Raw genomic sequence first — 13173 nt, 5'->3', positions numbered from 1 at the left:
AACACTTTTATCCCAAGGGAGAAAGTTTAGAAGTGTATTTTGTTTCCTAAAGAAATCAAATTAATGATATTTTACAGAATTTGGGCTTCTAAAGTAGTGTCTGTGCTCGAGAATAAGCACTACTCAATTATACTACTGGAAGTACCATGGCCTAAAAGCCAGCCCTCAAAATGAAGACAGTCATTTGACAAATCCCCTTCACATAGAGAAATCTCCAAAACAGAACTTTTATTTAAAATGTCAGAGCAAAAATTCACAAGTTAAAGCTCCCACTGTAACAACCAGATAAAGTCAAATAAATTACCCAAATCAATCATTAAGGGTATCAAAGAACTTTGAATAAAATGAGTATTAGATGAACTGAAATTCCAGATGTGGAGAACCTTTCAAAGGTGAGATTATAACAAGCATGATAGATACATACATTCATACATACATACATACACTTATATCCCTTTGGTGTGGTCTTTGGCCAGTTGGGCATGGGTTAATGTTCAGCCTTGCCAAGGCAAAGAATCACTGCTGGGGAAAGACTAACAAGCATAGCTTTTAGTGATCATACAGGGCTGGTGTGACAAACAAGAGAGCATTCCAATGAATGGCTAATTTCCCCACAGTATCATGTGGGATAGTAGTAGGCTAGTTTGTCTTGTGTGGCAAATGTATGTCTAGTTCCCATCTGGTTTTATTTCTATTGCTTCATTCTAATTGTATTTTTCTTGTAAGTAAGCTGTCATTTCTCTCTCACTATTTTAAGATTTTTTTGTATTTATGTTTCAGAAGTTTGATTATGCTGTATCCTGCTGTGGATTTCATTATGTTCACCCTGATGGGATTCACTCAAATTTTTGAATCCATAAGTTTACATCTCTTGCCAAATTATGAAAATGTTCAGGCATTTCAAATATTTTTCCAACTTTGCACTCAAACTGCAAGTCCCTTCTTCAGTCTATTTTCTCTGTGTTGTTTAGATTGAATAATTTCTGTTGTTATATCTTCAGGTTCACTCAGTATTTGACTTGTCCCCTTCATACTGCTGTTGAGCCCATCATTAAGTTTTATATTTTGATTATTGTATTTTTCAATTCTAAAACTTCCATTTGGTTCTTCTTTACATCTTCTATTTATCTGCTAAATTTTCTATTATTGTTTCAAGAATGTTCATAATTGCTCAATGAAACATTTTAATGATGACTGCTTTAAAATTTTTGTAAGATAATTCAACATCTATTTTATCCTGGTGTCGGTGTTTGTTGAAAATCTTTTCACATCCAAGTCAATATTTTCTTGGCTCTTGGCATGAAAAGTAACTTTTGATTGAAACTTAGACATTTTGGGTATTACGTTAAGAGATTCCAGATCTTGTTAAAACTGTTTTAGGAGTCCTCCTCTCACAGTGCTTTGGTTGGGGAAAGGGGATGCAACCTCATTACAAGTATGGTTGGAAGACAGGTTCCATCAATTACTTGGGATGCGAGGTGATCCTGCTTACTGCTGGGATGGGAGGATTTACAGGCTCTCCATTAGACCTCTACTGATACCACCCTAGCTGGGAGAGGCAGGGTTACCTTGTTATTGCTCCCCATCTGGCCTTCCCTGACTCCACATGAGGTGCACCTTACCACCTGTGTATGTGGATGTCCAAGCTCCCCACATGTTATCCAATGAAACTGCTGGGAAGGATAGCTCATTACCACTCAGAGGGATTGAAAACCCTGGCTAGGAGACTAGGAGTCTCTAATATCACTCAACAAGGGGGCAGTAATATTGGGACACCTCATTAGGACTGGGCAAAGGTGGAAATATATGCTCATCACTTTGCCCTTGTCCTTTGCTAGTGGGAGTGGAGGGGGGACTGTATTTATTCTGTTTTGTTTGACTTAAGAGCAGTCATAGTTTATAAGTATTTTATCTTGGTAGGATTTCCCTTTAGCTCAAGGAAAGCCTTTTCCTTGAGGACTTTATTATACCTGTGCTGGTTGACATTTCTGAGTACTGGCTTCTCCAGCTCCCAAGTCTGGGATGTATGAAGCAAAAAGAAACTACAGGAAACTCACCACTGTGTTGTTCTTTGGATTATGAGGACCCTAGCTGCTCCACCTTCTTCCTTCCAACTTTCAGTCTTCTTGTGCTTGGTTTACACATCATGTCCAGGTTTTTAGTTGTACTTAGTGGAAGGAATGGGGAAACATGCCTCTAATCCATCTTTGTGGCAACTGCATTCTCTATTCAGTGATTTTTAATCACAATTTCATGCATTTGTCAATATTTTCCTTTATGGTTAACATATTTTGTGCCTTACTTAAGAAACCTTTGACTCTACCTAGTACTACACTAAAATTTTGATTAGTTTTATTAAACATTTTGATCTGTAATCCCTCTGAAATACTCTCTATTTTATTCTCTAGGCCAGTTTACCTGTTCTTGTACCAACACCGCATTGTCTTAATTACTTTAACTTCACAATAAGTCTTGATAGTTAGTATTGTGAATTTCCAGTTTCCATTTTTTTTTTCTTTAAGATTGCTTTGGCTAATTTTGTATTTTTGGCCACTTGCATTTTCATATAAATTTTAAATCAACTTGTCCATTTCCACTATCACTCCTGATGAGATTTTGTTTTAGATGTCATTGTATTCATCAATTGATTTCAGGAGCATTGGATCTTAATGACATTGAGTCTTCCAGTTTGAGTATGGATTAATCCTCCATTTATATAGGTCTTCTTTGATTCACTTCATAATGCTTTGTAGTTTTCATTGTAGATGTCTTAAATATATTTTAGGATCTCCCTAGGTTTTAAATGCTTTTGGATATCATTGATACCACAATATCTTTGTGCTACAGCTTCTTCTAAAAAGCTGTGTTTTTTAACTTTTTACAAAGGTATAATAATTAAGACATATTATAAAGCCACAACAGTGCTGAAATCTTGGGTTTGAGAGGACCAGTACAGCAACATAAGCTGAAGACACAATCTGTGGTACAGTACATATCCTCACACACAGAAATTCCATGTGTCAGTGTGACTCAAACAGTGGAAATGCCATGTTTGCTTGATGACTCTACTCTCTTTAATGGTTTTACCCTGATTTTTACACATCCCATAAGATTGCAGATATACTTCAATGGCACTAAAAATTATTTGCAAATATCACTTTAAAAAGAAACAGAGCATTCCATTTTGTATATACATAATTTATTTTACCAAATAATTAAAATTTAATGTGTCCTTTCTTCTCTCTTATAATTCATAAGGACTCTATACAAATTTATATTTCCTAATGTATAAAAATTATTGTATTACAGTAGAAATGGGTCAAAAGTTATGATATGCATGACTCACTCCTTATACATTTCTGAATTACTTTCTGGAAAGACTGTGCTAATTTATACTTCTCCTAGGATGATAATAAGATATGCCTCTCATAATCAAATGTTATTTTCCAAGCCCATTTGATAAGACAGATGCATTAGCAATAGCTGGATATTGTTTTAGTTTCCTAGAGGGCTCTAGCAAATACCACCAAAAGGGCTGGCTTAAACAATGGCAATATATCAGTTTACAGTTTGGAGGCCAGGAAAATGTCCAAATTAAGGCATCATCAAGGATATGCTTTCTTCCAGAAGACTGGCTGCTGGTGATCCTTGGTTCCCCTACCACATGGCAAGGCACATGGTGGAGTCTACTGGTCTCTCCCTTCTTTTCTAGGTTTTGCTGCTTTCAACTTCTTGCTTCCATGGCTTTTTTTTTTCCCCCTTTGGTTAAATTCCATTCTCCTATAAAGAACTCTAGTAACAGGATTAAAACCCATTCTGAATGAAGTGAGTCACACCTTAACTGAAGTAATCTCATCAGAAGGTCCTCCTTAAAATGGTTCCACACCCACAGGAATGGATTTAATTTAAGAATATGTTTTTCTGGGGTAGATACAGCTTCAAACCACCACAGATATTCACTTACTTTTCTTAAATCCAGTTTTACTGCGATATATTCACATACCCTACAATCACCCACGGTGTATAATCAACTGTTCACAGTACCATCATATAGTTATGCATTTATCACAGCTATCAATTTTTGAACATTTTCTTTACACCAAAAAAAATAAAAATAAGAATAAAAAATAAAAGTAAAAAAGAGCACTCAAATCATTCCATCCCTCCCATCCCACACTATTTTTCACTTAGTTTTTGTCCCCATTTTCTACTCATCCATCCATACACTGGATAAAGGGAGTGGGATCCACAAGGTTTTCACAATCACACAGTCACACCACATAAGCTACATAGTTATAAAATCGTCTTCAAAAATCAAGGCTACTAGGCTGCAGTTCAATAGTTTCAGGTATTTGCTTCTAGCTATTCCTACTTTCTTTTATTTATTTAATTACAAGTTAGGTGGAACATGTAATTGTTCACATTCTTAGTCATGTGTCCTGTTTCATGAGATTTTTTTGCATCAGCATATATACACACATATTCACATAGACATACATACATTCATTCAATTTGTATATACATATAAACACCATTTTAATGCATTTTCTAATTGCCATATTATAAAATTCATTTGTTAATAAATGTATGCAACATTTTTTCAGTTTGTGTCAAATGGTCTTAGACAGGATGACATTTTACTTTATAAATGTAGTCAGTACCAGTATTTTTCCTATGTAAATAAGTCATTATTTTTATATTGGAAAATCTTTTCCCATTCTGTGATAAATTTACTATTCACTTTCATTTTCCTGTTCTTTTCCATTTCTGAAAATATTATAACCATAATTAAATCATTTTTATTAATTTGTGAGATAATGGTGTACATTATTTTCAAATAGTTAATTAATTTTTAATGGCACCAAGTTAAAATATACATAGATTTTTTTATAATTTAAAATAGAGTAAAAAGTGAGATTAATGAAAATTAGTTGCTGATTTAACTAAAACATGACATAGTATTGAGTCAGATTTTTATTTACCTTATATTCATCACATTTAGTGCCATTATCCACATAGGAAGTATCACTATGCAACTGCTTTGAAAAATTTCTGAAACTTGCAGACACACACACATGGCCTCCATAGTAAGTATATTGAACATCAAAAGTAGTGTGTGGTATTCTTTCTGCATGTGTCCAATGACAAACTACTTTTCCACAAATGGTATTCCTAGCAAAATAAAGGAAAAAAATTACCATTTGTCACTTACGGATATGACATAACAATAATTCAAAATGTGAGGATAAATAAAAATGCTACTCAACTCAGATAATAATGACAAAGATATTCAGAAACTATAATGTCCAATAAAATAGAACATATAAACTCATCTGTGTACATTGGCTCATCTCTCATTTTTATTAAGTGAATCTTGGTAGTAAACAAATACACACATTTGGAAAATGTAAAATTTTCTAGATACATACTCATAATCACACCACTGTAGGTAACAGTTTCCAAAATCATCTGAATGAAGATTCACTTCTTCTGCACAGAGATAATCAGCACCTCTAGCAACTGAAAACAAAAAAAAAAGTTTGAATTTACTATTTATTTATTTATTAAATAGTAAATTTAATTAAATATAAAATATATATATTAAATAATTAAAAATTAAAAGTGGTAAATTAATATAGAGATACCTAGACCAGAGCAATAGGTCCAGAGAATGGCTCTACCATATATTTGTGGTGTCACTTAGGCTAGACAAAGAAGAGAAATATTTCCTACAACCTGACCAGATGAGCATAGGAAAATTGAGGAATACCTGGATGAACAAGATAGTGGCATCTGAAAGGAGGCAAGATTTTGTGGCATAGGGAGGTGTGGAATTTAGTTAGTACTCTAGAGCAACTACTAAACAGCCAGCAACAACTAGTAAATAGTCTGTAACAACTGCTGTGGGACAACCGTGACTGCTCACACATCATACACCAGCCTGGAATGGGTGGAACAGCTGAGACTGTAGCATAAAAACTGGAAGTAAAGCTCTCCAAACTGTGGCGCTGGTGCCCCTCCCCCAGAAGAACGGCAGGATGAGTTGCAAAACTTCACTGTGGGAGTAAGTAGTCCCTGCTGGGAGCAAGGGAATGTAGCTCAACCAAACTCCAATTGTGGTTTTAATTAACAAATTTGGACCAAAGAACACAAGCTACAAGCACAAATAAACCCGAAGCAAGCAGGAATCTGACGTTCCTCCCAGCAGAGAGGAGGCAGGGCTGAAGGAAAAAAAAATACATAACTAAATAAAAACAGAGGCTTTTGGATATAGATGAGCTCAGAATACTGGAAAACAGCTGTGTCACAAAAAAGGGGGCACAGATAACTGGGCACTAACTCTGGTCAACTGGCGAAACTGGGGGACTGGGGTCTGGCTCTGAAAAGGGGCTGTTGCTTTTTTTCCCTTTTTTTTTTTTCTCTCATTCTAAGTAGCTTATTAGAAAAAGCCTCAGGCATTTTCAAATTTCAGTGCTGACCTAGGCAAGGGTGGAGTTAACAGACTCAGACAGACAGAGGAGGAATTCAAGTGTAGATGACTCCCTTTTCTTCATCCCTAAGAAAAGGGGAGTGAGGCCTAGCTTAAGTGGCTACCCTCCCTTAGGGAATTCAGACCACACAGCCTGGGAGAAAAGAAAAGAAAAAAAAATACAACTTAAGCTTGGCTTCTGACATCCTGAGCCCCTGGCCAGGACATGGTGGGGAGCTGTGGGCTCACAAGTGCCATCTTCTGGGCAGGAAGGAAAAGCAAAGAGTCTAGGAGCCTCACAGGAAAGTCTGACAATCTTCTGGGTCTAACTCTCAGGATATCTGAAACTGAATACAGCCTCCTCCTGAGACCTGGGCCCATCTGGAAAAATATGATTGGGGTAATCAAGGAAACCAGATGCCTAGACAACAAAAAATTACAAACCACACCTGGATAAATGAAGGTGTGCCCCAGTCAAAGGAACAAACTTACACTTCAAATGAGATACAGGAATTGAAACAACTAATTATTAATCAAACAAATCACCTAAATCAATTCAAAAATTAAATCAATGAGTTGAGGGAAGATATGGCACAAGAGATGAAGGATATAAAGAAGACATTTGGTGTACATAAGGAAGAACTTGAAAGTTTGAAAAACAATTAGAAGAACTTTTGGGAATGAAAGGCACAATCGATACAAGAGGTGAAAAACACAATGGAGACATACAACAGCAGAATTAAGCAGGCAGGATAAAAGATTCATAAACAGGAGGACAGGACATCTGAAATCCTACACAAAAGAACAGATAGGGAAACAAATGGAAAAATACAGGCAGCTTCTCAGAGAATTAAATGACAACATAAAGTGCGTAAATGTACATGTCACGGGTGTCCCAGAAGGAGACGGGAAAAGGGATAGAAACAATAATGGAGGAAATAATCACTGAAAATTTCCCATCTCTTATGAAAGACATAAAATTAAAGCTCCAAGAAGTGCTGCGTACCCCAAACAGAACAGATTTGAATAGACCTATGCCAAGATGCTTAATAATCAGATTATCGAATGTCAAAGATAAAGAGAGAATTCTGAAAGCAGCAAGAGAAAAGCAATCCATCACATACAAGGGAAGCTTGATAAGACTATGTGCGTATTTCTCAGTAGAAACCATGGAGGTGAGAAGGCAGTTGTATGACATATTTAAGATACTGAAAGAGAAAAAACACCAACCAAGAATTCTATATCTGCAAAACTGTCTTTCAAAAAATGAGGGGGAGTTTAAAATATTCTCAGACAGACACTGAGTTTGTGAACAAGATCTGTGCTCTCCAGGAAATACTAAAGGAGAAGAAAAGACAGGAAATAGAGGAGACAGAGAGGTTTGGAGCACAATATGGTGATGGTAGCACACTAATGTGTAAGTATACTGAACAAAGACGACTGTGCATATGGTTGAAAGAGGAAAGTTGGGGGCATGTAGGCCACCAGAAGGAAAGATAGAAGATAAATACTGGGACTGTATAACTTACTGAAACCTAGAGTGGACAATGATTGTGATTAAATGTACAAATATGTTTTACATGAGGAAGAACAAATGAATGTCAACCTTGCAAGGTGTTTAAAGTGGAGTGGTCAGGGGTGTAAATCTCCCTGGCAATGTGGGATATGACTCCCAGGGATGAATCTGGACCTGACATCATGGGATTGAGAACATCTTGACCAAAAGGGGGATGCAAAATGAAACAAAATAAAGTTTCAGTGGTTGAGAGATTCCAAATGGAGCCGAGAGGTCACTCTGGTGGGCACTCTTATGCACTAATAGATAACCCTTTTTAGGTTTTAATGTATCGGAATAACTAGAAGTAAATACCTGAAACTAACAAAATGCAATGCAGTAGCCTTGCATCTTGAAGACGTATGTATAACAATGTAGCTTATAAGGGGTGAAAATGTGATTGGGAAAGCCTTGTGGATCACACTCCTCTTTATCCAGTGTATGGATGGACGAATAGAAAAACGGGGACAAAAAACTAAAGCAAAAATAGGGTGGGGGGGGCATTTTGGGTGTTCTTTTTTTGCTCTTATTTTTTCCTATTCTTATCTTCACTTTTTCAGGTACAAGGAAAATGTTCAAAAAAGTAGATGGGGGTGATGAATGAAAAACTATACGACAGTAATGTGAACAATTGAACATGTACACTTTGGATGATTGCATTGAATGTGAATATATCTCAATAAAATGCAATATTGAAAAAAACAAAAACAAACCAATTATGCATTTAGGTCTCTAATCCATATGTTCAAAATACCATACCTATTATTTTTCAAAATTAAAGATTAGCTGACTTTTTAAGCTTAAAAAAAAAAAAATGGGGTGGTATTGGGGAAAAATACATTCAATGCAAACTAGAGTCTATAGTTAACAGTAACATTGTATTATGCTTCCTTTAATGTACCAAAGGCAATGTATCAAATGCTAAATGCCTATAAAAGGGAGATATAAGGGAGGGGTATGGGATTATTGGTGTTGGTGTTGTCTGACTTTTTTATTGTACTTTATTTTTATTTTTTCTTTCGTTGCTTTTTAGTTGTCACTTCTTTCTTTTTCTTTTTTCTTTTTACTTTTTTTTTGCTTCTTCCTCTTTCTTTGTGGAAGAAATGGAAATGTCCTTATATAAATAATGGTGGTAAATGCGTAACTATGTGATTATACAGGAAACTATAGATTGCTTAGGATGGAATGTATGGTGTGTGAATAAAACCATCTAAAAAATAAACAGAGTGATACAAGTGTTGGAGAAAATGTGGAGATAGGGATGTACCTAATCACCACTGGTGGGGAAGTAGAATGGTGCAGCCCGTCTGGCGGGCAGTGCGGTATTTCCACAGGAAGCTAAGCATGGGGTTGCCATACAGTCTTGCAACTTGGTTACTGGGTGTATACTTGAACGAACTGAAAAGAGGGACATAAATGGACATTTTCACAGTGGGGTTTATGGTGGCAGTATTCACAATTTGCAATGGATGGAGGTGACCTAAGGGTACATCAACTGATGAATGCAATGGCGGACTGTGAATGGAATATTGAGCTGCTACATGAAGGAATGACGTTGTGAGGTGAATGGACATTGAGGACAGTACGTTGAGTGAAATAAACCAGAAATGAAAAGGAAAACATTATAATGCCTCACTAACATGGACTAAATATAATATGCAAACTCTGAGAATTGAGTCTGAGAACACAGGTTATCAAGTGAAGGCTTATTGTAAAGGTTCATGGATTGTAAGCTCTTACCACAGTTACATCTATTCCTGAGTTACAATGGTTATTTCTAAATTCTGAGATGCTGAGCTCTTTGTGTATAACCTGGTTGGTCCCTGGAACTTTGGTTATCTGTGTGACACCTGAGACTCAGGGCCAGAGTCTGGCAGCTATGAATGTCAGCATTACACCATACAGCAAATGTTAAAGTCTGAAAAAAAGAGATCAGACTTGAATTAGAGATATGAACAAAATGGACTTGGTCAGGACTAAGGGAAATCAGACTGAAGGGTAAAGGATGATATTGATATTGTTTTTGAAGTTTCGTCTTCTGTGTGGGACCAAAGGAAGAGATGTTTATTAGGTGCAAAATCTATATTTTTTTGCAGCACATTATGTAATTTGACTTGTATGGTCAGTTTATTCAAACAACATAATTACATGGACTGTTGAGAGGGGAGTGAGGTCTGGTTGGTTTGTGAAGGTTGGTGTGAAGCCCCAATACATTCCAGAGTAATTTGGGGACAGAATAAACATGTATTTGCAAAGCCCCCTTGAAGGACTGGGAGAAAATGTGGAAATATTAAATTTCGCCACCTGGGGAATTAATTATATTCTCACAAGCATCGTGGGCTACAAATTGAAAAGGCCAAGCTGTTGGTCTTGGGGCTTGCTCTTATGAAGTCTGTTACTGCAGGGGAGAGGCTAAGACTACTTAAAATTGTGCCTAAGAATCACCCCCAGAGAGTGTCTTTTGCTGCTCAGATGTGGCCTATGTCTTTAAGCCAACTCTGCAGCTAAACACACTGCCCTCCCCTCTATGTGGGACAACTCTCCCTGGCAATGTGGGACATGACTCACGGGGATGAGCTTGGCAGGGGCATTATGCAATTGAGAAAGCCTTCTCAAACAAAAAGGGAGAGGAGAAATGAAACAAAGTTTCAGTGGCTGAGAGATTTCAAATAGAGTCAAGAGGTCATTCTGGTGGTTATTCTTACGCATTATATAGATATTCCTTTTTAGTTTTTAGTGTACTGGAATAGCTAAAAGAAAACACCTGAAAGTGTTGAACTGCAACCCAGTAGCCTTGATTCTTGAAGATACTTGTATAACTATATAGCTTATACTGTGTGACTGCGTGATTGTGAAAACTTTGTGGCTCCCACTCCCTTTATACAGTGTATGGACAGATGAATAGAAAAATGAAGGCAAAAAGTAAATGAATAATAGGGAGGGATGGGGGATGGGATGTTTTGGGTGTTCTTTTTCCCTTTAACTTTCATTCTTATTCTTTTTTCTGCAGGGTAATGAAAATGTTGAAAAATTGATTCTGGTGATCAATGCACAACTATATAATGGTATTGTGAACAATTCATTGTGCAGCATGAATGATAGTATGGTATGTGAATGTATCTCAATAAAATTGAATTTAAAAATTAAAAAACTGATAGTGGCATCTAAGATGCTACAGGGTTCCATTCCCCTACAAAATATTTGAGCATATAGAAAAAAATGGCAGAGCCATCTTCCTCAAAACTCTAAAAAACTGTTAATGGGTTACACTAAATTAACAATGCCAAATCAAAAAATGAAAATAGGTAGGAGAAGCCTACGGCACACTTGTTGGCCCCTTCCTCATTCTTCCTGCATGTTTTGGAGCTGGCCTTCACACCCATTGTGGTTCCCTGATACTGTCTGGAAGGAACAAAGTAAACATTATGGGCCTACTGGGGAACCTGTGATTCAGTGCCAATCTACGGTGGGGCAGCATGAATTACTGAACCAGAACACTGCATTCTGGCTCACACTCTCAGAGCCTGCCCTGCAGGCAGAAGCAGCTTGCAGACAGTTAAAGCAGTGTAAGAAACAATCAAAGCAAAGAGGCCTGGGAAAAAAGGGTTACGGGCTTTAAGAAATATAATAGAGTACCCTAGAGGGAGGAAAAGGTCTATATCAGAGGTGACAGAGAGGCATTTCAGATTCCTGTAAACAGGGGAATCTCTAAGGCTAGGAGCACAAGCCTAGCACAAGACACAGGCTCAGAAAAGACAGAAAGGCCCTGTGCTTTTGCCTCAGGAGGCTAAACTCTGAAGGAAACACCAGCCAACACAGAGTTCATTTGCAAAGACCTGTGAAGGGTGTTTTTTGTTTTTGTTTGTTTGTATGTTTGTTTTCGTTAACCCCTGGCACTCAAGGAAATTTCTGTCATTTCTCTGGCTGAGTACAACTTAAGGGACAAAAACCCAGATTTAACACATAAAATATTAAAATATTACAGTGTGTAAGAAGTATTACAAGAGAAAGAAACAGGAAATGATGGTTCATCCAAAAAAACAAGGTAAAACTTCAGAAACCATCAAAGAGGTGGACAGGCATTGGTTCTTAATATTATTGGACATAAAATGCGAAAAAGACATAAAATGACCTTCATTGTGCTCAAAGAGATAAAGGAAAACACAGAGAAAGAAATAAATGATATCAGTAAAATGATGAATGAACAATATGAGAATCTCAATAAAGAGAAAAAAGTTTAAAAGAAACCAAACAGAAATACAAGAGTTGAAGACCACAATAACTAAAATACAAAATTCCCTAGAGGGTCTCAGAAGAGATTAGAGCTGGTGAACTCAAAGAACCAGTGAATTCAAAGACAAGACATTGATTTGTGCTGAGGAGCAAAAAGAAAAAAACAATGAAAAAAAATGAACAGCGCCTAAGAGACCCGTGTACCAACTGTACCATAATCAAGGGTTACAATATATGCATTATAGGAGTACCAAAGGAGATGAAAAAGAGAAAAGGGTAGAAGGAATATTCAAAGAAATGACAGAAATCTTCCCAAATTTAACCAAAGACATGAATATATACGCTCAAGAAGTCCAAATACCAAACAGGCACATAGTAATCAAACTGTCAAATGCCAAGGAAAAGAAAAGAGTTCCGAAATTTGCAAGACAAAAGTAATGTGTTATGTATTAAGGTAGGTCCAATAATATTAAGAACCAATTTCTCACCTGAAGCTATGGAGACAAGAAGGCAATGGGAAGAAATATTTAAAGTGCTGAAAGAAAATAATTGCCAGTGAAGAATTTTATATCTGATGAGACTGTATTTCAAATACAAGGGAGAAATTAAGATATTCCCAGATATTCTGGGATATTCTGGGGATATCATCACCACCAGACCTTCCCTATGAGCAATGCTACAGGGAGTTATTCAGACTGAAAGGAGAGGACACTAGACGGTGGATTGAGGTGGCAATCACCAAGTAATTATAAATGCTGGTACTATTACATTGTATTTTTGCATGTGAAACTCCACTTTTTACTTTTTACAGATTTTAAAATGCAAATGTATAAAAAAGTTATGATACATTTGTGGTTTTAGACACAGTGTATAAAGATGTTTGACAAATACAAAAAACAGTGGGTGGATGGAGGGG

The 13173-nt window shown here is 36.6% G+C and overlaps 1 protein-coding gene across 1 annotated transcript in view; it reads right to left on the bottom strand.

Moving 5' to 3' along the window:
- LOC119516420 (A disintegrin and metallopeptidase domain 3-like) overlaps window positions 1-13173 on the bottom strand; it is a 133547-nt gene that overhangs the window by 17253 nt on the left and 103121 nt on the right. Inside the window, exons 14-15 of the mRNA XM_037812771.1 lie at window positions 5430-5520; window positions 4983-5172 (exon numbers count right to left, since the gene is read on the bottom strand). Coding sequence (XP_037668699.1) covers window positions 4983-5172; window positions 5430-5520 — 281 coding nt within the window. The remainder of the gene's footprint in view (window positions 1-4982; window positions 5173-5429; window positions 5521-13173) is intronic.

The sequence above is a fragment of the Choloepus didactylus genome, chromosome 20, assembly GCF_015220235.1.
Source record: "Choloepus didactylus isolate mChoDid1 chromosome 20, mChoDid1.pri, whole genome shotgun sequence".
NCBI lineage: Eukaryota > Metazoa > Chordata > Mammalia > Pilosa > Megalonychidae > Choloepus > Choloepus didactylus.
This window is presented reverse-complemented; position numbering and strand designations above follow the sequence as displayed.